Source organism: Erinaceus europaeus, chromosome 4, assembly GCF_950295315.1.
Source record: "Erinaceus europaeus chromosome 4, mEriEur2.1, whole genome shotgun sequence".
Lineage (NCBI taxonomy): Eukaryota > Metazoa > Chordata > Mammalia > Eulipotyphla > Erinaceidae > Erinaceus > Erinaceus europaeus.
Genome location: NC_080165.1, coordinates 117,248,263 through 117,273,325, shown reverse-complemented (window position 1 = coordinate 117,273,325; position 25,063 = coordinate 117,248,263). Strand labels below are relative to the sequence as shown.

Below are 25,063 nucleotides of genomic sequence, written 5' to 3'. Positions count from 1 at the left end.
TTCTGCCTCTTTAAACTTAAGTTACTTCAACTAGATTAAAAATAGTTCTTTTTTTATAGCTCTTGTGAGTTGTACAAAGTGTATTATAATACCATTAACATTTGGACACTGGGACCACAAAGTCCAACTATTGAAATGAGCATTTGGAGAATTGCCATAACTGATACACCTGGAGCATGACAGCTGTAAAGACAAATAACTTGAGATAAATTTGGCAAGCTCTTGACATATAAAAGTTACTTATTAATTTTAAGGAAAGACAAGGCCTGATTTTGAAAGACCTTATAGGACATTATCCTTTTTTATGTTCTTTTTTATTTTCTTGGATAGAAAAGGAGAGAAGTTGGGAGGAGGGTAGGAAGAAAGATGAGTGGCTGAGCAAGTTGTGGTATATATACACAGTGGAATACTACTCAGCTATTAAAAACAGTGACTTCACCGTTTAGTGACTTCAGCGTTTTCAGCCGATCTTAGATGGAGCTTGAAAAAATTATGTTAAGTGAAATAAGTTAGAAACAGAAGGATGAATATGGGATGATCTCACTCTCAGGCAGAAGTTGAAAAAACAAGATCAGAAGACAAAACCTAAGTAGAATCTGAACTGGAGTTGATGTATTGCACCAACTGGGGTGGGTGGGGGCGTAGAATACAGGTCCAAAAAGGATGACAGAGGACCTAGTGGGGGTTGTATTGTTATATGGAAAACTGGGAAATGTTCTGCATGTACAAACTGTTGTATTTACTGTGGAATGTAAAACATTAATCACCCAATAAAGAAATTAAAAAAAAAAAAAGAGAGAGAGACACCTGCAGCTGGAGACCAGGGGCTTGAACCAAAGTCCTTGTGTATGATAACTTGTACACTCAACCAGGTGCGCCACCACCCAGCCCCAGAACATTATCTTTTTTTGAAATAATGTAGTAGGGGAACGAATGAATATAATCTGATGTAATCCATATTTGGAAAATTAATGCAGATTCATTTCTTACATTTGAACATCCAAGATTGTTTGTAAAAAATAACACTTCACATTTAATTACTTTATTTTGTTTTATTTCTCAGGATGTGATCTTCGTGGTGGGAAGCTAAGTTTTTAAATCTACCCCAATGGATGCAGACAGTGATGTTGCATTGGACATTCTAATTACAAATGTAGTCTGTGTTTTTAGAACAAGATGCCATTTGAACTTAAGAAAGATTGCTTTGGAAGGAGCAAATGTAATTTACAAGCGTGATGTTGGAGTAAGTATCTGAATTTTGGTATGTATTTTAAATAGCCCAATTTCATAGTGCTGCAAATTCTATACAAAAATGTATTCATTCTGCAGAGAGCTTATCATCATGTGTTTATGCTGAATGCAACACCGAGCCAATAAAAGTGATCCCTTCTCTCCATCTGTGCCAGTTTTTAGAGATGTCAGAACTCACTGGCTACTGAACATTTATTATTGCACTCTCACTGTGAACTGACAGGGATACTTATACTTCATGTATACTTATTTAAGTGTAGTTCTGTTTAAACAGTACCCATCAAAATACATGTGTGAACATATATTAGTGTTTTGTTATACCCTTCTTGAATTTGTTGGTATTTTGTGTTAACAAGTTAATGAAAATAATGTGATTCATACCCTAATCTAGACATTTTAAATATTACCTTATGTTAAGTCTTTGATATTTAAAAGTTGATTACTTATACTTGTTTTTGTTTATCAGCGAGAGAGAGGGAACTTAGAGCATCATTCTGACATACGTGATGCCAAAAGTAAGACTTAAGAACCCCATACTTTCAAGCCCAGAGTTCTGACTACTGTGCTACCTACCTGATGGGCCACATAATTAGCTTTTAGTCTTCATGTTTTCCAGGTAACATCATAAATGTTGGTAGTTTTTCATTTGATTTTTGTAAAACAAAGAATTGATGAGAGGCTTGGCACTGGTTTGCCTGGTTGAACACACACATGACCATATGCAAGGACCTAGGGGTTCAAGCTCCCACTCCCCACCTGTAGGAGGAAACTTTCACAAGCAGTGAAGCTGGTCTACATGTGTCTGTCTGTCTTTCTCTCCCTTTTTGTCTTCCCCTCTCTCAGTTTGTCTCTCATATAAAATTAAATAGAAGGGAAAAATTAAAAAGGCAGAAATGGCTGCCAGGTGGAATGAATTTGTAGTGTCCAGTACCGAGCCCCAGAGATGACTCTGGTGGCAATAAGAATGCAGAAACAAGAATCATGAGTGTGTGTTATATTATCACAAAGATTAAGAATATGTATACTTTTTTTTAAGTCCTGAAAATCAGATACTAGTATGCCTAGGTGACATTATTGTTAGTTCTTAGGACTGGAAATGTAAAGATGAGCTCTATCAGAAATGTCATTGACCTACAGTAAAATATTTTTTTAAGCTCATCAATAGTGACTTCTTTATTAAAAATAAATAAATGTGTTAAAAATGTAGAGAGGAAAATGCCCGCTGTAACTGTGGAACTTCCCTTAGCATTGCCATTGGACTGAGAACTTTGTTTGCTTCTGTCAGGAGGGTTATCACTGGGACTCAGTGCCAGCTCTACGAATCCTTCACTCCGCACGACCTTCTCCTCCCCTTTTTTATCTTATTTTATTATATTTTTATTTGATAAGACAGAAAGAAATTGAGAAGGGGAGAAGAGAGAGAATGAGGCATACCTGCATCGTTGCTTCACTGCTTGCAAAGCTTCCCTACTGTAGCTAGGGACCAGGGCCTATCAGTGCCCAGCCTCAAACTTATTTTTCTTAGAAGGTTCACAAAAAAACCTGAATTGATGGGCATACAGATGATGAAGACGATTAGATGTAGAGTGATCTTAGTCCAGTGCTTCTCAGTCATCTGTGTATGAAATTTTATAATGCATTTTAGCTGAAGTTTTATTTTTAGATCTTTGTTAAATTTTGTCTTTTCTGTTTTAATAGCTTCTAGTTTGAAATTATGGCATATCCCAAAAGGGAAGAACTCCGAATATACCAAGAAGATGTTAATGTTTAAGGAGACATGTCTGGTTCTCTTAGATACCATATTATTCAATAAATGTCTTTCTTACATATTGTGGGCATATAATATTTCTTTTTTTTTTCTTTTTTTCTTTCTTTTTTTTTTTTAATACCAGAACACTGTTCAACTCTGGCTTATGGTGGTGTGGGGGATTGAACCTGGGACTTCAAAGCCTCAGCCATAAGAGTCTGCATAACCATTATGCAATCTACCCTCTGCCCATAATATTTCTATACATGAGTCATTACAGTGAAAATTTAAATTTGCATATTATCATTGACCTTAGACTCAGCTTATTTGTATTCACTCTGTCTTCAATTTCATTACAATCCAACATTTCTCCTACATTCAGGATTTGCATATTGAAGTTGACTTTGTAATTAAGATATCTCTAAGATGTAGTACAAAGTAGTAATGGACACCATAAGGCAGGATTAAATATAGTTAGGAATCAGAGAGTGATGGAGAGGCAGGGGTAGATAGCATAATGCTTATGCAAAGAGACTCCCATGCCTGAGGCTCCAAAATCTCATGTTCAATCCCTCGCACCACCATAAGCCAGAGCTGAGCAGTGCTCTGTTTGAAGGAAAGAGAAAGAGAGAGAGAAAGAAAAGGAAGGAAGAAAGGGAGAGAGAGAGAGAGATGGAGGAGTCTTAGTAAATGGTCGGGAAGGGCCTCTCTGGAGGTGATGTCTGGTGAGAAAACTGGGTCATGTGAAAATACTGAGGGTAGCAGAGGAAAATACTTCAAGCTTCTGAGGTAAGAACATTTCGGTCTGTTTGAGAGCCAAATATTAGCTACGTGACCAGAATAGAATGAGAGTCAAAATGTTGACATAATTTTATGTTTTATAGTACATTGGTCTCAAGTATATATAATGAGAGGTCTACATAGGCCTGTTATTTAATTTTTGTCTTTTGTCATTGGGGCTTCATTGCTCTAGTCCAACTTTTTCAAATAAGGAGAGAGAGAGGCAGAGGGAAGTAGGCCAAGGTACTATACCAAAGCTTCCTCCAGTGTGGTGGGTGCCAGGTGTGCACTTGCTCACGCCTCGCTTATACTTGAGTCATGCATATGACAAAGTAGGCACGCTGTCCAGGTGAGCTCTCTTGCCAGTCCAGACCTTTTTAATTAAATAATTGAGGGGAGGGAGATGCTACTAGATTCTTTATGATCAGTACAGTAGTTGATTTTAGTCTGACAAGTTATTTCGATCTTGATGAACTTGGGGTAGTATTTAATCAATAAAATGACCACATAGGATAGGTAGAAACAACACAGAGGAAACAAGTACAGACAAGTAGAACTTGGGCTGCATTTGGTGTATGGCACCAAAGTAAAAGGCATTGGGGTGGGCATTTAGCCCCTGGAATATGATGGCAGAAGAGGAACTGGGGTGGGGGGAGTAGGTTGTTATGTGGAAAACCGAGAAATGTCACACATGTACAGACTACTGTATGTTACTGTCGACTATAAAGCATCAATACCCCAATAAAGAAAGAAAAAAAAAGTAAAGCAGTGGAGAAAAAATAAGGATAGAAACTTGTGAAATGCTTATTATGTAATCAGGCTTTTGTTTATTTGTTTTTGTTTATTGGTTTTCATTTGCAGAAAGTATTAATGAAGCTTAGAAAACCTAGAATTACAGCTACAATTTGGTCCTCAGGAAAAATTATTTGCACTGGAGCAACAAGGTAAATATTACTTGTAATTTTAATCACTTTTTAATTTTCCTCTTGGAAAAGACATTTTCCAAACTGCACAACAAATTATATGCTCAGGTTGTCGTGTTCTTAAGCATAAAAGGCATTTCCTGTATAATTGATAATGTTTTTCTTTCCTTAATATCACAGTGAAGAAGAAGCTAAATTTGGTGCCAGACGTTTAGCCCGCTGTCTACAGAAACTAGGTTTCCAGGTAACAATAAGCGAAAATGTCCAAATTGCAGATATTCTAGAGTTAATTTTTGTAAAAGTTAAAAATATTTTTATTTAATAACCCAAAAAATGGCCACAAAAACTTCCCTTTCCTAAGATTTCATGCTGTATCATTACAAAAAAAAAAAAAAAAAGAAAAAAAAAGAGGAAGAAGAAGACAAAAGAAAGGAAGAAAGAAAGAAATTGTATTTGTAGATTAGTTGGGTCACTTGCAAATGATGAGTAAATGAAGAGACAAAATAAGCTGTGGTCCTTGAAGAGTTGGGTCTTTGCCACTTTGGGATTTTGATAGTAATGGGAAGTTGTGTTTCTGTTGGATGGCTCCTGAGAGATAAGAGAGGCTAGAAAAGCATTAAAATGCATATGTGGTGGTGGTAGTAGTTTTGGTAGTTGCTAAGTGTGACAATGTACACTCATAATTGATGGTGGTGTCACTATATACAATTCTGTGATTTTCTACAACTGCCTTACATAGATGAGTTGGAAGATAGTTACTTCATCCAGAATTGTGGTTTCACTAGGAATGTTTGCAAAGATAAAGCTGTTTAAGAGATTTGCAGGAATAGTCATAAGTCATTAATGTTTAAAGGGCATTAATTTCAACTTTGGGGTCTCTTTTCTTAGCATAGCATTTGAAATACTAAGTCCCAGTTAGTTAAAAACACAGCTGAATCATTCTGTCCCTCTTCAAAAAATCAAAAGAATGAAAGAGGGGAGGGGGAAGGAAGGGATATCTAACTAAATTCACAGAACTGTCATTTTATTTTATTTCACATAAGAAAAAGCTTTACCTTTGGAGATGTGTACACTTGCTTTTAATTGGTTTCTAAGTGACAACTTCTCTGTTCTTACTCTTGAGAAGAACTTCAAAAAATTTTTTTCTTGGGGCTGGTGTCGCACCTGATTGAGCGCAACTTGCCCTTACAATGCACAAGGACCCAGGTTCGAGCCCCCGGTCCCTACCTACAGAGGGAAAGCTTTACAAGTGGTGAAGCAGGGCTGCAGGTATCTCTCTGTCTCTCTTTCTATCTCCCCCATCCCTCTCGATTTTTTACTATCTCTATCAAATAAATAAAGATAATTAAAACATGTAAATTTTTTCCTTTTTTAAAATTTTGTTAATACTTATTTTCCATTTTTGCCCTTTTTTATTGTTGTTGTGGTTATTGTTGTTATTGATGTCATTGTTGTTAGACAGGACAGAGAGAAATGGAGAAAGGAGGGGAAGACAGAGGGGGAGAAGCGACTCCCCTGCAGGTGGGGAGCCAAGGGGTTCGAACTGGGATCCTTCCATGGGTCCTTGTACTTCGCACCACGTGGGCTTAACCCGCTGTGCTACGGCCCAACTCCCCCAAATTTTTTTCTTTATGGTTCTTGATATTATTCCAATAGTTTAAATATTTTATTTAGCCTATTATAGAAAAACTAAACTAAGATTTAAAAAAAAACCTAAATGTTAACTGTTGAATGTAAAACATTAATTCCCCAATAAAGAAATTTAAAAAAAAACCTAAATGTAGTGTTTTAATTTTGCTAATATCTTGTTTATTTCTTTAAAAAAATTTTTTTTATTCATTTATAATTGGATAGAGATAGAGAGAAATTGAGAGGGGTGGGGAAGACAGAGAAAGAGACAGACACCTGCAGCCCTGCTTCACCACTTGTGAAGCTTTCTCCCTGCAAGTGGGGACCAGGGGCTTGAACCTGGGTCCTTGCACACTGTAATGTGAGTGCTTAACCAGGTGTGCCACTTCCTGGCCCCCTCTTGTTTTATTTCTTAATGACATTTGAGTCCTCTCTTTTAATTGTAACATTAAGGATTCATTGATAACTTAAAATATTAATACATGCTTAAGATATTAATGTTTTATCTTTGTATTAACAATTTAACTGATTTGCAAGATTATAAGATAATAGGGGTATAATTCCACACTACTACCACCACCAAAGTGTGTGTTCCCCTCCCTTATACCCCCAACAATAGCCGCCAAAAGTCTCCCAAGACCCTAGCTATGGGTTGACTATATATTTTTTCTTTTTTTAAAGTTTGTATGTTTCAGTCCTGTATATTACATTTATGAGTGAAACTATCTATTGACCTTCCTTTTTCCTCTTCTCTGTCAGATAAATGAAACACAGCATCTGACTTACTCAGGTGTTTTCCAGAATCTCTTCCTTCTCAGTGATGGCACAAAAACAAAAGTTTCTAGTCACAAAAGTCCCAGGTCCCAGTGGAACTGGGATTCAGAGCCCTGTGGTAATCGTTTCTGAATATTTCTCCCCCTGGGAGTAGGGACCAAAATTCTTTGGGGGGTGCAGAAGGAAGGAGTACTGACTTCTATAATTGCTTTTCTGCTGGACATGGATATTGGCCCATCGATCCATACTCCCAGTCTGTCTCAAGATATTCAGTGTTTTTACAGATACATACACCAGGGAGATGAGACATTGTACCCATATGACAACACCTGTACTTCAAACGATGAACCTCCACCCCCTCATAAAGTGGTTTAGAAAAAAAAAAAAAAAAGGTGTTTCTGGTTTTTTAAGATTGAAATTAATTGTGGAGGATTGTCCTGATAAACAGACTTTTATTGTTTCAGAACAAGTAACTGAATTTTACTTCTTTCCTAAAGGTAATATTTACAGATTATAAGGTTGTTAATGTTTTGGCAGTGTGTAACATGCCATTTGAAATCCGTTTGCCAGAATTCACAAAGAACAATAGACCTCATGCCAGGTAGGTCTTTGAGGAATCACAATAACTTTAGATTTGAGAATACTTGTCCGATCATATGTGGGTATATGGCTTATTTTATTTATTTTTGGTGTAGTTATGAACCTGAACTTCATCCTGCTGTGTGCTATCGGATAAAATCTCTAAGAGCTACATTACAGATTTTTTCAACAGGAAGTATCACAGTAACAGGTATTTTTTGTTTATGTATTTATATATATTGATTTATTTTTTCTTTGTGATTGATAGTATGTTATGAGATTGTAAGAGTACAGTGTATAGAGTTCTACACGACATCCATAACCAAAGTTCTGTATCCCCACTTCCCACATTCCCAGTGATAACCACTGTAGTTCTCTCAAGTATTAGAAACAGTTTGCTTGCTTCTGGTTGTGTTTGTTTGTTTGTTTGTTTTTTGCCAGTTCATGTATATCAGATCTCTAGATTCCACATAGGAGTGGAACCATCTGGTAGTTGTCTTTCATCTTTTTACTTACTTGACTAAGCATAGTTACCTCCAGTTCCATTCATTTTGTCCCAAAGGACACAATATCATCTTTTTTTGATTGCAGAGTAATATTCCATGGAATATATACCCCATAACTTCTTTAGCCAGTCTTCTGTTGATGAGTATTTAGGCTTCATTCACTCTTTGGCTACTAAGTTTTTTGAAAATTTTTTTTAATTTAATATTTATTCCCTTTTGTTGCCCTTGTTGTTTTATTGTTGTAGTTATTACTGTTGTTGTTGTTATTGATGATGTTGTTGGATAGGACAGAGAGAAATGGAGAGAGGGGGAGAGAAAGATAGACACCTGCAGACCTGCTTCACCACCTGTGAAGTGACTCACCTGCAGGTGGGAAGCCGGGGGCTCAAACCGGAATCCTTATGCCAGTCTGTACTTTTAGCGCCACATGCGCTTAACCTGCTGTGCTACCGCCCATCTCCCAGTTTTTGAAATTTTAAGACAGGTCTACTTTTTTTTTTCTTTTTTGGGATTAATGGTTTAAAGTTAACAGTAAAATATAGTAGTTTGTATATGTGTAACATGTCTCAGTTTTCTACATAACAATTCAACCCTCTCTTAAGTCCTTCTCTGCCATCGTGTTCCAGGACCTGAACCATCTCCACCTACCCCAGAGTCTTTTGCTTTGGTTCAGTATACCAACTCTAGTCCAAGTTCTGCTTTGTGTTTTCCCTTCTGTTCTTATTTTTCAACTTCTGCCCATGAGTGAGATCATTCCATATTCACCCTCTCTTTCTGACTTCTCTCACTTAACATGATTCCTTCAAGCTCCGTCCAAGATGAGGTGAAGAAGGTGAATTCACTGTTTTTAACAGCTGAGTAGTATTCCATTGTTGTTGTTGGTGTGTGTGTGTGTGTGTGTGTGTGTGTGTGTGTGTGTGTGTGTATCACACCGTACTCAGGCACTCCTGTAGTTTGACACCTAGGTTATTTCCTGGTTTTGGCTATTACAAATTGTGCTGCTATGAACATAGGTATGCACAAATCAGTTTTTGGATGGGCATTTGTTTCCTTAGGATGTACCTAGGAGAGGAATTGCAGGGTCATAGGGTAGATCCACTTCTAGCCTTCTGAGAGTTCTCCAGACTGCTCTCCACAGGGGTTAGACCAATTTACAATTCCACCGCAGTGCAGGAGGGTTTCTTTGTCCCCACAACCTCTCCAGCATTTGTTGCAGCGACCTTTTCTTTTTCTACCTATTCTCACAGGAGTGAAGTGGTATGTCACTGTTGTCTTCATTTGCATTTCTCTGACAATGAATGATTTGGAGCATTTTTTTCGTACTGTTGGTCTTTTGGACCTCTTGATGAATATTCTGTTCATATCCTCTCCCCATTTGGATGGGGTCTTTTTTTTTTTTGTCACTGAGTTTGGTGAGCTCTTTATATGTTTTGGTTATTAGTCTCTTGTCTGATGTATGGCATATAAAATTCTTCTCCCAGTCTGTAAGGGGTCTCTATGTTTGGGTGTTGGTTTCTCTTGCTGTGCAGAAGCTTTTTAATTTAATGTAGTCCCATTGGCTTATTTTTGTCTTCTTTGTAATTGGACTCATACTAACAGGTATTTTACATTGAAACCAAGGTCACCAGATTGAACTAATTGAAAGGAGAGGTGCTTATGGAATGGGAAAATAGTTTATTTGGATGGTTACTGCTTTTCCATGTGCACTAACCAGGTTTAAAATAGTTTTCATTCACTTATTTCTTTAGTCACTTTATGACTGTTAACATTTTTTTTTGTAACTCATTCCTATAGCTAGATAAATTAATAGAGTACTTCCTTGTTAACCTTGTATTTTTTTTTCTTGTTTCTCCTGACTAAGTTGTGAAGGTGAAGGTAGCCAGATTAGTAATAAACACGAGGATAGCTGGTAATAAGCAAGTCTATAAAGATGTTTTGAACAGGTAGTTTCATAGCCTTTTTATTCCCCAGTACTCTGGCAGCAACTTGGCCTCATTCTTTCGGCTTCCTCAGTGCTCCTTGGAATTCCAGTGGTAGCCTAACCAAAAATCAGACTACAGTGGCCAGAAGAATAATGGTTGTCTATTCGCATTCCCTCTTTTTTCAAATACATTGAATTTTAATTTATTGTTATTGTTTTGTTTTGGATAGAAACAAAGAAATTTAGAGGGAGCGGGGAGACGGGGAGAGACGGACACCCGCAGCCCTGCTTCACTGCTTGTGAAGCCTTTTCTCTTCAGGCAGGGACCAGGGGCTTTTAACCAGTGTCTTTGTGCATGGTGACATACATGCTTTACCAGATGCCCTCTTTAATGAGCGTATTAGAACACTTTTTTTAAAAAAAAATTTTATTTATAAAAAGGAAACACTGACAAAAGCCATAGGATAAGAGGAATACAACTCCACACACAATTCCCACCACCAGAACTCTGTATCCCATCCTCTCCCCTGATAACTTTACTATTCTTTAACCCTCTGGGAGTATGGACCCAGGGTCATTGTGAGATGCAGAAGATGGAAGGTCTGGCTTCTGTAATTGCCTCCCCGATGAACATGGGCGTTGACAGGTCGATCCATACTCCCAACCTGTCTCTCTCTCCCCCTAGTGAGGCGGGGCTCTGGGGAAGCAGGGCTCCAGGACACAGAGCACTTTTTATTATCTGTGATAGTAGTGCATAGTTTTATGTGGATTCTTTTCACACTGGTGCCCTAAAACAAGATAAATTGCACTATTTTGTCTTTCACATAGTCTTTAACTGACCCGGAAAGACATTTGTTTGGTTTTTATCGTAACTGAGTAATGCTGTGAGTGTAGGATTAAAGGAGGTGGCACTGGTGTATCCAGTGGAGCACACGTTACCAGGCTTCAGATGCTTGGCCCGCACCTCCAGGAGCAGGGCAAAGCTTCGTGAATGATGCAGTAGTGCTGCAGGTGTCTCTCTTTCTTCCTCTTCTTGCCTTCTCAGTTTCTCTCTGTAGTAACAAAAGAAAAACATAGCTGCTGATAGCAGTGGATTCACTGTGCAGTTACCAGGCCCCAGTGATAACCCTGGTAGCAATTAAAAAAAAAGAGTAGATAAATTAAAAAAAACCTTTAAGTAGCTTGAATCTTTTTCATTCTGGGAAACTGACTTTTCTGATGTTCTTATTTGCATCTTTTTTTTTTTTTAAAAAAACTTTTCTTCTTTGTGTTACAGGGCCCAATGTAAAGGCTGTTGCTACTGCCGTGGAACAGATTTACCCATTTGTGTTTGAAAGCAGAAAAGAAATTTTATAATTCATCGCTTAATTGGTTAGAATCTCTAACTAAGCACCTTTTAAAACCTGCTGCACATTGGACTCAAAAGGAAAACTGGACCAACAGTAATTGAGGAAACAGACTCTTTTATTCATTCACGGCTACAGTGTAAGCTCCAGTCCCTTTGGATTTTATTTCAAACCTTGCTGTAATATAAAAAGGAAGTTTACAAGACATGACATTGCTGCTTTTACAAAAGGACATTCTATTTATTTTCGCAGTAATTCTCATGTCCCCATAAGCAGAGCTGTCACAGTGTGCACTACCTTAAATTGTTTCGTTGTTATTTTTTTTTCCAGTTTGAGCTAATGTGTTTTATTTGTGAATAGTCTTTTACATTTTTGTATGCTGAATATGGGCACCAAAGAACTTGTAAAAGTTATCTTTTTCAATTGAATGTGCACAAATAAAAGTTTGGAAAAGATCTCTTCACATTCATTCTATAAAATTTATTCCCCACTTTCTATTTAAGCAAACATTGTATTCATAATTCTTTTTTTTTAATCTATGCAAGTTTAGACTTTTGCTAAATGGTGTGAGCTTCTTTTTGAAGTGTCTTTTGTAAAAAAAAAAAAAAAAATTATATATGCCATTTGTCTATAGTGTCTTTTAATGCTCTGTTACCAAATATCAAATAGGATTTTTTTCTTTCAGATTAGAAATAAAAATATGTACATAAATTCTAGAGAGCTAAAGTAGAGCTTTATAGCATAAGTATAATATTTTGTGTTGCTAATTTAGTACTGTAGAAAATGTCAAATGTCTTTTAAAAGTTAGAAAATTGTAGTTTTAAAAAGAGAAACCTCTTACAAAATGAATATGAGAAAGAAACTGTGATGGGTTGTACCTCATATATGTCATTGTTGTTGTGGAAAGACTCAACTCTTAACTGTAGGAGAGAAATGGTGGTTGGTTGGTGATTAAGGCTATACTGAGAGCCTTGTCTGAAATTGATATATTGTGCTGTTTTAACAAGAAGTGCCCCCAAAAAACTGCCTCTGTGCCACAGTATAACTAATGTAAGTTCAACTTGAACTTGAAAGCCATTTGCAAGATATGTCTTTCCCCCTTGCTATGTTTTATTTAGTAGAGCTTAAAAAGTCAGTATCTGGGATTGCTTCTTTAAAGTAATAATAAATAAGTATTTGTGAAACAATGGTTTTTCTGGCTCACCCCTGAGCCCAGGAATGGTAATACAGAGTCAGCCTGTGGTTGTGTCCTGACACTTCTGTTCAGGACCTTATTATAAACAACAATGATTTCATTTAGAAATAAATAATAAAGCTGAGTGGAGAGTTGGATCAGTTTCTCAGTAGAAGCATAATATTCTGACAAAATTTCCTCTAAAATCTGAATCTCCAAAATGTTTTGAAACCTTTGAGAAAAATGTAGCATCTTAACCTACAGATTCTAGAACATTTTCCTCCCCTATTATAAAATCTTAAGTTCTGCATTAAACAGTACATACTATTTTGTTTGTTATTCTTGATGCCTTCCCCTACTCTGCCTTTAACTTAATACTTTCTTATAAAAGACTTCTGATTTCCAGATTTCTGGGGTTTTTTTGTTTGTTTTTAATTTTTGTGGGGTCCTTTTGTTTGCTCGCTTGTTTCACTTTCAGGTCCAATAGAATAGGTAGCCCAATAAAATAGAGAGACTAAATTTTACTGGTTCTGTGCAGACTGCTTTAAGAATGTGACTCTCCACTTAGTTTTAATCAATAGTAGTAAGTGACCCCTATGTGCAGTATGTATCACAAAGGGGTAGTGGGGAGGGAGGCAAGATTTTATGACCAAGGCGCAAAGCCAGATGTAACATTTTCAGTATTCAAGAGATTTTAACTAAGTTGATCAGTAATTTATCAAAGTGCTTTCCAAGAAAAGAGAAGTAAAGACAATCTGACCAAGTCTGATTTTCGGGCATCTCTGGGCAGTGTAATGGGTAGTCTCTAAACTCTTAACATAGCTGGTAAAAAAGAAAGAAAGAAAGAAAAAGGCTGTCTTTGTCTTCTGACTTTTCACAAGTGCTGTAAATTATTTTATAAATAAAAACTGTGAGTATATACATGCAAACTCTAAGTATTCCCCTTTTTCATTTTTGAAAATAAAGAAAGAAAACCTCTGGAAATGTGTTTTGTAAAAAATTAACTTTGAAGACAGTCGTTTAGCTATAGATTTGGGATTATAAAAGAGAAATTGAGAAAGGGGTATTTAAGATGCTGACTTTGACATTACTACTAGAAAAACTTACTAGATTTATTAACAATGTCCTGTTCACTTACAATAAATGGATAAACCAAGAACTAAAGTATAAAGTGTGTGAACTTCACAGAAAACATGTAACAGATCTTAGAACCTGTGATAATTAGCAAAGGAAAAAAAATCATATTGATTGCTCCACTTGATTTTCCTTAGTCTAAGCATGTGATTTCACAGAAGATTCATAAATGATCCTCCATAGAACTCACTTTCCCTTCTTTCAAATCAAAAACCAGTACATGCTCTAATTTGTATATGAAATGTACCACAATAGAACTAAGATTTCAAATCTCCTTTCTTCATAATTTCCCTGCTAGTTTAACTTATATATTGCAGAACCAAGTATCCTGAGTATCTGATAATGTACTTTTACTACTATTGATTATCTAGATTTACAGTTTTCCAACTTTGTTATAAAGGAATATAGTAGATCATTACACTTGAATATCAAACAAACAGGGAGTTATATAAACACTCAAAACCAAGTTAAAGGGTCTTGTGCTTCTCAGGATTATCTTTTTGTTTAGGTTATTTTTCAAGCCATGTTGTTTATACTTTACATATTATGTATGTCTCCTATAGCTATTAGCAGTCAAATGGATTGCTATTTATGTGGTTTGAAATTCTTTATTGAAAAATTTCTGTTACCATCAAATTCTCTTGGTAAAATGTCTCACTAAAACTTCAAATTCAACTGGAGAAATACAGAATAGAGCAATATATTGTTTGGGTGAAAACCCCAGATTCTGGTATAGTTAACAGCCTCTGTTTCTTCATGGAGTAGAGCACAGTGAAGGCATTGTCCTGATAGCTAAATGTCATTATGTCATAGTATCTGAAAGTCGTTATCTACTATAGCCTGTATGCATTAATCTGAAGTAGTAATATTCTTGAGCAGTATGAATTGCAGAAAACAGTGCATTGCTAATATGTTACTATGAAAGCTTTGTGAGGATTTTATAAGGATAACTAATAACTCAAACCTAATTGTTTCAAAACTTGGGCAGATGACCTAATGTATGACCTACTTCCTTTTATGATGTTTTACAACAACTACTTCTAAATAAATGTGGTCCCAGGATTTTGATTTGTTCTTTCAATTAATATTTTAAAATGAATAGAAAGTGATCACTTTTCTTAATTATTGTAGAATTATTTTAATATTTTATAATGATACATGAAATTGATAAAAGTAAAGTATTTGGATTACATTATATTTCATAATTCATAAAATATATAGTATTTGAACTTGTTGAACCATAATCTGATATTTTCACTAAAATTCTAACAAGGACCATATTCTAACCTGCAATTGTCCATACTGTGTGATGGTTCTGTATTACAACTCAGTGCAAGTTGTGTCTTCGTAAGAAAAAAAAAAAAACTGAAAGCTTGGGTTCATACTACTTATTTGTGTCAGAATGATAAGGCTGCAAGTGACCTCTATAAATACATACTTGAAGGCAAAAGTTGATCTCAGCTCTAGTTTATAGTTTTTCAACGACTAGTTTATAGTTTTTCAACGACTGCTCTGTGAGAGAGGTAGAAAGTATTGAACTAGCCAGTTTTTGTTTGTTTGTTTTTTAACCTGGGATCTCTCAAGATCACTTAGGAGATTGTACCTCATTGGCCCTTTGAGGCTCATCGGGTTAGAGGCTAAAAATTGTCTTCATTTCAGTATGTTTTTTTTAACTAGCTTCTTGACACTTAGGAATAAATATGTATTGGAATGAAGACACCCTACTAAAGTGTTCTTATCCTGTATCAACATTTGTTAAGGTTCGGAAGTCATTAGGCCTCTGGAGAAAGCTGCCTTGGTTGTCCCCGTCACACAGTTTTTTACATTCCATGAGCTGCTCTTGAGATTTTCCATTCTGAAGCTGGTTTGGCACTAATTCCTCTTGGTGATGACTCATAAAACAAATGTTATTTTTCAAATAGTTCCTGAAAGAGAAAGAGGCACTAATGAAAATGTCATTCTCAGTTTACAGTACTCAGGAAAAAATGTGCAGATTATTATTTTAAAAATTACTCCAGGACTTTTAGCTATTTAATAAATACCTATGTTGCAAAACTTTGTTATATCATTAAACTCAGTATACCATAGAACTTTGGTCAATCTGGAGTAAGATGACTTCTCAGCAAAAACATGATGTTCCTATCTACATGCATATATTCTAAGGATACTATTACATAACCTAGTGAGATATGATCCCACATCCCCTATCGTTTTTTTTTTTTTTCTGTTTCTCAAATGACCAACTTGCCCATGTTTACATGTAATCTAGCATCTGCACTGTTTCCTCACTCCTGCGTTAACAAATTCTGATGGGCTTATTCCCATCAACATTAAAAAATAAGTGATAGTATTTTGTATTTGCTTAAAATTAGAAGACTGTCTTTGAGCCTCACCTCCACTTTTCAAATATTTTCCCTGTAACATAGCCAGTTGCCCAGTGGTCACAGTGCGCCTGGTGCTATTAGTTGCTATGAATAGAGCGGAACAAGTAGAAGGTGAGGAAGGACACACAGCAAGTATAGAACCTTCCAAAACTGAATAATGAGGGTAGAAAAAAGGATGGAATAAGGAAGAAGTCTGAGGTCTGGCAGAATATTTTGCTTAGCATGGAAAATGTTTCAGCTTTCTGTGAGAGAGGGAGAAAAAGTACTGTAGAAGGCAAAAATTATGTCATAATCAGTGGATAAATGATGAAATTGATTTTTGCATGTACAAACTATTGTATTTACTGTCAAATGTAAAACATTAATTCCCCAATAAAATAAGTATGAAAAAGGAATCACAAAAAAATAAAGAAGTGAGAACATCATGGTAAGTATTCAGAGGGCTCTAGGTCCTGGATTTGTTGGAGTGCAGATACTTGAGACTGTGAGTTGGGGAGGGGGTTGCTGAGCAATGGCTCTTCCAGTTAAGTGCACATAGTACAAAGCACAGGGATCTGGGTTTGAGTCCCTGGCTTCCCACCTGTAGGGGGGATGCTTCATAAGTAGTGAAGCAGGTCTGTAGATGTCTGTCTCTCTTTCCCTTTCTATCTCCTCTGAATTTCTCTGTCATATAAAAAAAAAAAAAAGAGAAAAAATGTCCAACAGGAGCAGTGGATGTGTAAAGCCCCAACCATAACCTCAGTAGCAAAAAAAAAAGAAGTTGGAATACACAGTGATCCAAGAGTGAGAGATGCTTATGAATGGAACAGTGGCTGGTAATGACAGTCTAGGTAATCTGACCATCCTGTTTGCTCCCCCTCATAACAAAATTCAGAAAGCAGATTGTAACACCTGTCTAAACAAACTTCCATTTCTTCATTACACTTGTGCAGTCACTTTCTGACCCCTTATTCCTCTGACACTACCTGATGAGTCTGTTCCCCTCCCTCATTGTACATGCCCTTCCAGCAGCATTTCCTCCTCATTGAGTCCCACCTCCTAGAATACTTCTTCGGGCCTTAGCAATCATATTCTACTGGCCTCCTCTCATTCTCACTACTGGCATTTTTCCCCACCATTTTTGATATTTCCTCAGCTTCATCCCTAACAGTTGGCAGTTGTCTTGGTTTTGAACCTTATTTTCTCTCTGCTGAGTAGATGATCTCATCTGGCTCCATAACGTAAATACCACTTGTATTACAAAATCACTTTTTAAATCCGACCCTAATCCTGACTGTCTTCAGACTTTCAGACTTAGATATCCTGATAACATATCTTTATACTGTCTATAGGACACTGTAGAGTTAACATAGCTGAATTCTTAACTCCCTGACACTATTGCTCAGGCTTCCTTTTTGCCACCATGCAGTTTCTCAAGCTGAAAATTTAAGTATCATCCTGATAACTCCTGTATCTCATTCATTCATTCATTCATTCATTCATTCATCCATTTATCCATTTAATAGTGAACTGCCATTATATGCTTAGGAATTGTTTTCAGGTGCCAGAAAACAATAGACCACATAAATTTTCTTGCCCTTAAGAAATTTAAATATATTGTGGATAGCGAATAAATCAAATAGAATACAGACAGCTGGGGGGGGGGTAGCGGTGAGATGGGGACATAATTATAATGTATAAAAGTAGGGTTCACCTCCTAGAATACTTTGAGCTTTAGCGATCATATTCTACTGGCCTTCCATTCTTACTATTGGTGTTTTTTTCTAACCATTTTTTTGGTTATTTCTTCAGCTTCTCCCCTATTTTCATCCCACCCTTTGGACGGGAAAAGTCTGAAGGAGTTAAAGTGATGGATGTTTAAGGAAAGAATTGTAGACAGGAAACAAGTAGAAAGACCCTGAGTTTTGAATGTAACTGGTGTGTTTGGAACAGAACAAAAAGGTTAGATGAGAGTCAAAGATGGAGAGTAGAAGGACATTTAGGACCTTAGAGGCCACTGAAAAACTTCACTCCAACACTAAGCAAAGAGATAATTTAGTCACATTTAAAAGATCACTGGGTGGGTGTTACGTTGCAAATAGAAGATTAAGGGAAAGGGCAGGCGGCGGCTGCAATAATATTGGAGAGATGTGGTGATTCAGATCAGGGATATCAGTGAATGTTGCCAGGTTCTGGACATGTTTAAGTAGGACCCAACATGTTTTCTGCCCTTCCTGTGCTAGGAGACTCATTACTTATTAAAATAAGCTTTGGTCACATGGAGAGGTAGAAATGGCCATAGAGCCTTGAAAAAAAATCTCACCCATTTTTACAGGTTTTCAGAGATTTAACTGTTACCATCAGTTACTTTCCACTGTTTTTTAAGTGTGAAGATGGAGGATGGAAGTGCCCATTTCCAGACCTGTAGTCTGAGGAGAAGTGAGAGTCTTAATTCAGTTACAGGTTTGGAACCATGGGATGTAAAAGGTCAATTTCAGAGTAATGCTCATAAGAGTCTCACTAGAGCAGGCCCATGAGAGAGAAGAGGATGAAGGGAAATGGTAATGCGTGCAGACAACCATTTAGGAAATACTAGTGGAGCTGGGTGGTGGTGGTGCACCTGGTTGAGTTCATAAGCTACAATGAGCAAAGATCCAGGTTCAGGCCCCGAGTCCCTACCTGCAGGGGGAAAGCTTTGTGAGTGGTAACGCAGTGTTGCAGGTAATTGTCTTTCTCCCTTTCTATCACCTCTTTCCTCACTATTTCTGGCTGTCCAATAAATAAATATTATATATATGAAAACCTTTATATATATAAAAAAATACCATAGGTAGCAAGAGAAATAGAGAAAAAACTGTAGAGGGAACTGGAATAAGGATTTAAAGGTCTGAAAGACAACTCGCTTAATAGAGCACAGACTTTACCATGCATGAGGACCTGGGTTTAAGTCTCTGGCATCACATACCAGCACGGTGGATAACACCAGGGGAAATTCCATGAATCATAGAGCGGTGCTCTGTTGCCCTTCCTGGCCCCCTAATGTCAATACACAGTTAAAAGGGGAAGACAGTAGTCTGCTAGGAGCAGTGTAATCACATGTGCATGAAACTACTGGTAAAAACAACAACAACAAAAAGTACATATTGTAAAAATAAGATGGAAGAAATGCACACCAGAGGTTTCATGCGGACAAGAAGTAGAGATGTAGTTGAGGTGAAATGAATGATGCAGGCAGGTGTGAACAGGGAGATGCTGAAGAATGTCCTGCAGCAAGGAAGGGGAGAGGGTGTGGCAGTGGCTGGCTTCACAAAGGAATGACGGGAGTTAACAGAGCACAGAATGGCCATGGATATGGACACAAATACAAATATGCATGTGTGGGGTGATGTGGGAGTGACATGAGTGGGAGGAAGAAAAGCTAGGGAGGCAGGGAGATTTTTCAGAAGGAGACATGGGTAACTCTAGGATAGAGGCCGTTAGTAGACCACGAACACATGTGATCATCAGTCAGGGAACCACTTGAGACAGCCAGGAGGTGGTTTAAAATGAGAGCCAACCCCATAATTAGGTACTTCTTGGCCACCGTCAGCTGTGACTGCAGCTTCTCACTTGGCTCACCTTAACATGCAGACAATTTCACCAGTGTGTTTTGGAAGCCCACCTCCCCAGAACCCTAACCCACTAGGGAAAAATAGAAATGGGCTGGGGGTATGGATCAGCCTGTCGACACCCATGTCCAGCGGAGAAGCAATTACAGAAGACAAACCTTCCACCTTCTGCACCCCATAAAGATCTTTGGTCCATACTCCCAGAGAGACAAAGAATAGGGAAGTTTCTAAGTGTTTGTGGGGGGGGGGGGGGAAATATGGAACTGTGGTGGTGGGAACTATATGAATTGTACCCTTCTTATTTTACAATCTTGTCAATCATCATTAAATCACTAATTAAAATGTAAATTAGGTCACTTCACTCCCGTTTAAAATAATGGTTTCCCATTGCACTTAAATTAAAACCCAAACTGAGCCTGCAATACTCTGCGCATCATTCTACTGACTTAAAAAATTTTTTAAAATATTTATTTACTGTATAGAATTGTATAGAGAGAGCCAGAAATCAAAAGGGAAGGGGTGATAGGGAGAGACAGACACCTGCAACACTGCTTCACCACTTGCAAAGCTTTCCCCCTGCAGGTGGGGACCAGGGACTCGAAGCCAGGTCCTTGTGCACTGTAACATGTGCACTCAACCAGGTGTGTGGCAACACCCAGCCCCCATTCTACTGACTTCCTAACATACAGCAAAGATTGCAACCTTTTGGATTTCTTTTGGTTTTGGGAACAAGCCCATCACACCTCTTGTTTAGCCTTTGCACTAAGCTGTTTTCTCTGCTGGAAATTTTCTCTCCTTTCCCTGCAGGGCTGGTCCCACATTGTGCCTAAACCTTATTAACAGGTGACCTCTCTGCATAACCACCTCAGATCACCCAGTGGGCAAAAGAAGTCTCCAGTCATTTATTATTTATCAGCATATTTTCATTCCTGTTAACACTAATTAATATTGTTGTGGCACCTAGAATAGTTCCTTGCACATAGTAGATGCTGAATAAATATTTACTGGATTAAGTGGACTTCGCTGAATGACTGAAAGCACAGACACAAAAGATAACTCCTAGAAGTTTTTTGTTTGTTTGTTTTTCTTTAAGTAAACCTCAGAACTAAAATATCTATGCAGCATTACCTTATTGGGTTTCTCTGTTTATTTCCATCCAAGCTGGAGAAAAGAATAAAAGTCACAGCTGAAATAGCAACTATGCCAAACATACCATTTTGAGTTTGTAACCGCTAGCACAGAGGTTCAAAAATAAAATCTTTGTGATTACATTATTGCTGAAATCTTTTCTGACCTCTCAGCTGAGTCACTATTTTCTAGGAATCTTAACAACTTTGGTAGAATATTTATTTTCTCAGTCTTGTAGAAATAGAAGTAGAGCTCATCTACCCCTCCCATCCCCACAACCTTTACCCAAGGTTTCTTTTCCAACAGTTTCAGTTACTCATAGCAAATTGTCATCTTAAAATCTTACTTTTTTTTTTTTTAAAAAAACGAAAGCCCTGTTCAGCTCTGGCTGATTGATGGTGGTGCTAGGGATTGAACCTGGGACCTCTGAAGCCTTAGGCATAAAAGTCTTTTGCATAATGATCATTATACTGTCTTCCCCACCCTTAAAATGTTACTTACAATAAGATATTTTGAGGGAAAGACCGTGTTCACGTAACTTGGATTACTATATATTGTTACACTTATTCCATTTTTACTATTTATTGTGCCAAATATATACATTTGATTTTACTAAAGGTCTGTATTTGTAAGAAAAATTATATATCTTTCTATATACTTCTATTTCTACAAGATTGAACTGTGACTTCTATTCTTGTCTCCAGTTTAAGTGGAAACAAATAGAAAAACCCAGTAAGCTAATGTGTAAATAGTTTTATAAATACACACCTATAATAAAGATACATATATATTCTTTTTCACTGGTGACAAAAGTTGATTCATTGTTTCATTAACTCCTTAACTTGTAGACTTCTTATACTCACAGTATCTTATTCAGACTTCAAGTTCACTTCAACTTTTGTGTAAATCGCAAGTTCATTGGCCTTTCAGATCTCCCACATTTGCTTATTCTGTGAACATCTTTTTTGTTTTTATTTTTCAACTATAACAATTTGCTTTCAGAAAAAACTTGTTAACATACAGTTTGGTTGGTTTGTATAATCCAAGTCGCTTAAACCTCTGCCTACCTGCTGCTTCAAGACGAAACAAGCCCTAGGCTTTCCAGTCTTGCATAAATTGGAGCTAGCCAATATTTCTGAAAGCAACCTTGTTTCTTTTCTGCCCTCAATTCTGGACTTCCTCCAAGAGACACACCCTTAGCGGATAGTGCTGTATTATTATAAATTAGTTTTAAACGTCACCTCATCATAATTCTCTGTATCAGTGTCCTTAACCATTTTTTATTCTTCAGGACTGTCTAGTCCTTAGGTAGTTGTACTTTGGCATTTGGATCTTTCCTAACTTGCAATCTATAATTCTCGTGGAAGAATGCAGATTTAAGCTTGAGTAATTACGTAACTCAAAAGCATCAGAAATGTGAGTTTTTAAAAGAAACATTTAGGGGGTAGGTGGTAGTGCACTGGGTTAAATGCACATAGCACGAAGCATAAGGACCCACTCAAGGATCCCGGCTTTAGCCCCGGCTCCTCACCTGCACGGGGTGGGGGTGGGGGGGTGTCGATTCACAGGTGTTGAAGCAGGTCTGCAACCTAGACCTCAAATAAATTCCTCTCTCCATTGATACCGGTCATCTATATCAGGAACAACAAAACAGACCCCTTTGTGGGCCTCCATAGGACCTTGCCCTCAACTTGGATCAACAATGGTAGAGAATGTTCCATCCTCTGAAGGGAGGCTGGACAACATACTCTATGCTACACCTAAGGAAGATGGGTCCTGATATTGGGGCAGGTTGGAATGTTCCTACTAATGACCACAGAATGTGAAGTCAGATCTACAGGGATGCAGAGGTCGTATAGCCTCTTAAGCTGAATATGGGCCCCAGATCACATCAAATTGATGGGGTTTACAGTCAATATTTATACACCTTTCCCATATTTGGGTGCTACTCTCTTCCCTGATCCAGCTTTCTGGTCCTTCTGCCAGCCATGACATCATCTCCCCAGACAATAATTAGGATCCACCTGCATATCAGATTTCAGGCTCAGGGGAAAAAAAAAAAAACTAGTATAGCCACAGGCCCTTTGGAATATGACTAAAATATTCCTACTAGCTATCTACAGAACAGAGACCCCCACGCCCAACAAATTTTAGTAACTAATGTTACTAATTCAAACAAAGTGGTTTCCCACTCCAAATCCTGAATGTATTGACACACAAATTATTAACTTAGGGCTACCTTATTCATGTCTCCTCTTTTTATGCGCCATATTTTGTCAGAGTGTACCTTTAAAACTGGACCATTCTCGGAACTACTTCACCAATGTGTCCCAGAACGTCACCTCTCCAGAGCCCTACCTCACTAGAAAAAGATAAAAACAGGCTGGAAGTATGGATCAACCTGCCAATGCCCATGTCCTGCAGAGCAGCAATTACAGAAGACAGAACTCCCACCTTCTGCACCCCAAAAAAGAATTTAGGCCCATACTCTCTGAGGGGGAGATGTTAGGGGAAGATGACTAGAGGGCTCTGAAACCTAATCCCATCAGGACCCAGAGAGAGAAAAGAAAAAAAAAGGCAGGGCACTCAGAATTAGTAATAAATGTTGGTGTGACTTAGAAAGAAAGAAAAGACAGGACCATAGGGAAAAAAGTGGGCAAAAAATATAGATAGATTGACAGACACATAAACAGATCATTATAGAAATACTAGTCAACCCACAACTGTGACCCTGGGAAAACCACTACAATTTCCAATGGAGGGAATGAAGACCCAGAACACTGGTGGAGGCAACCTGTGGAATTGTTCCCCTCTTATCTTGTAATTTTGTAAATCAATATTAAGTCTGTAATAAAAGAGGGGGGAAGGGGGCTGGGCCATTATCACATTTCTCTGATCTGCTGTTGTTTTAAACATGTTAGGTTATCTTTAGAATAAAAACCTGAATTCTCTCCCAAGACAGATGAATGAACTCTGCCCTTTACTCTGGGCTCTGTGATTATTTATTTATTTATTTGTTTGTTTGTTTTTACCAAAGCATTGATCAGCTCTGTTTTGTGGTGGTACTGGGGATTGAACATGAGACCATTATTGCCTCGAGCATGAAAGAATTGCTGCATAGCCATTATGTTATTTCCCTAGCCCCTTGATTCCCAATTTAAAGCTTGTTCTCATTACTACACTGATGAGAATACCAACCTTTACATGGACTCCTACACATTCTTCTTTGCCTCAATTACTCTTCAAGACTTAACTTTGGTAATTCTCTCAGGAAGTTTTTACAGTTGAAATTCTACAATATAAATGACTTTTTTTTTTAAATTTTCTCATTTCAGGTAGTGTTTGGCTGTGTTGTTTTCTTATCTGCCTCTTTAAAAAAAAAAAAACAACAACTTCGGGTTCTTTGTCTCCTAGATTTTCAGGTCTTTCGTAGTACAGTTCCTGGCCATAGTGGATAGAAAAACAAAGAACTGAATAATGTTTGAAGTAGTCAGGAAAGGAGAATTATGGTAAAGCCAGTCTGTCTAACTTATCAGACCATCTGCCTCTTCCTTCTCACATTTCACAGACTATGTTAGAATATAGATTAAATCACATCCCATGAAATCATGGATCCTAACCTGTGTGGTATATATATAGTTATTCATGATGTGGCATATAAACTTTCCATCGTTACATGAAATTCTCACACATAGTGAATCAACCATTGACACTGGACTTATCCATAAGTCACTTATTTTGAGGACTGAGTGTTTTAAAATCATCTGCTATAGTAAACTAGGTATATTAGAAGCTATATCAGAAAGATAAGGGCAGTGATCATTCCTGAAAACAAAAACTTTATAACCTAGTACAGGAGGTGAATTCTATAAGTGTGTGAGATAAGGTAACACAGGATAAAATACTAAAAATCCAGGAAAAAAGATATTTTATCTAAGAGTAGAAGTGATCAGGACTTAAACATGAAGATGGGGAGGAGGGCAGAGGCGGTAGCGAGCGCAGTGGGCTAAGCACACATGGCGTGAGGTGCAAGGACCGGCCTAAGGATTCAAGCCCCCGGCTCCCCACCTGAAGGGGTTCTCTTCACAAGAGGTGAAGCAAGTCTTCAGGTTTCTTCTTTCCCCCTCTATCTTCCCTTCCTCTCTTGATTTCTCTATGTTTTATCCAGCAATAATAACAACAACTGCAACAAAATGGGGA

At 37.5% G+C, this 25,063-nt stretch overlaps 2 protein-coding genes across 3 annotated transcripts in view; one reads left to right on the top strand and one right to left on the bottom strand.

The window, feature by feature from the left end:
• Nucleotides 1-13,482, top strand: part of LOC103110825 (TATA box-binding protein-like 1) — a 47,269-nt gene extending 33,787 nt beyond the window's left edge. Inside the window, exons 2-7 of one of the 2 annotated variants that reach the window (XM_060190409.1) lie at nucleotides 1,171-1,243; nucleotides 4,640-4,722; nucleotides 4,882-4,945; nucleotides 7,602-7,705; nucleotides 7,800-7,894; nucleotides 11,387-13,482. In XM_060190409.1, the coding sequence (XP_060046392.1) occupies nucleotides 1,171-1,243; nucleotides 4,640-4,722; nucleotides 4,882-4,945; nucleotides 7,602-7,705; nucleotides 7,800-7,894; nucleotides 11,387-11,466 (499 nt within the window). In that variant the 3' untranslated portion in view covers nucleotides 11,467-13,482. Of the gene's footprint in view, nucleotides 1-1,063; nucleotides 1,244-4,639; nucleotides 4,723-4,881; nucleotides 4,946-7,601; nucleotides 7,706-7,799; nucleotides 7,895-11,386 lie in introns of both variants that reach the window. The other variant, XM_007520023.2, reaches the window with a different exon arrangement.
• Nucleotides 13,483-15,312: 1,830 nt separating this feature from the next.
• Nucleotides 15,313-25,063, bottom strand: part of SLC2A12 (solute carrier family 2 member 12) — a 94,282-nt gene continuing 84,531 nt past the window's right edge. The window contains 2 exon segments of the mRNA XM_007520048.3: nucleotides 15,313-15,574; nucleotides 15,577-15,689. Of these exon segments, the coding sequence (XP_007520110.1) occupies nucleotides 15,537-15,574; nucleotides 15,577-15,689 (151 nt within the window). The 3' untranslated portion in view covers nucleotides 15,313-15,536.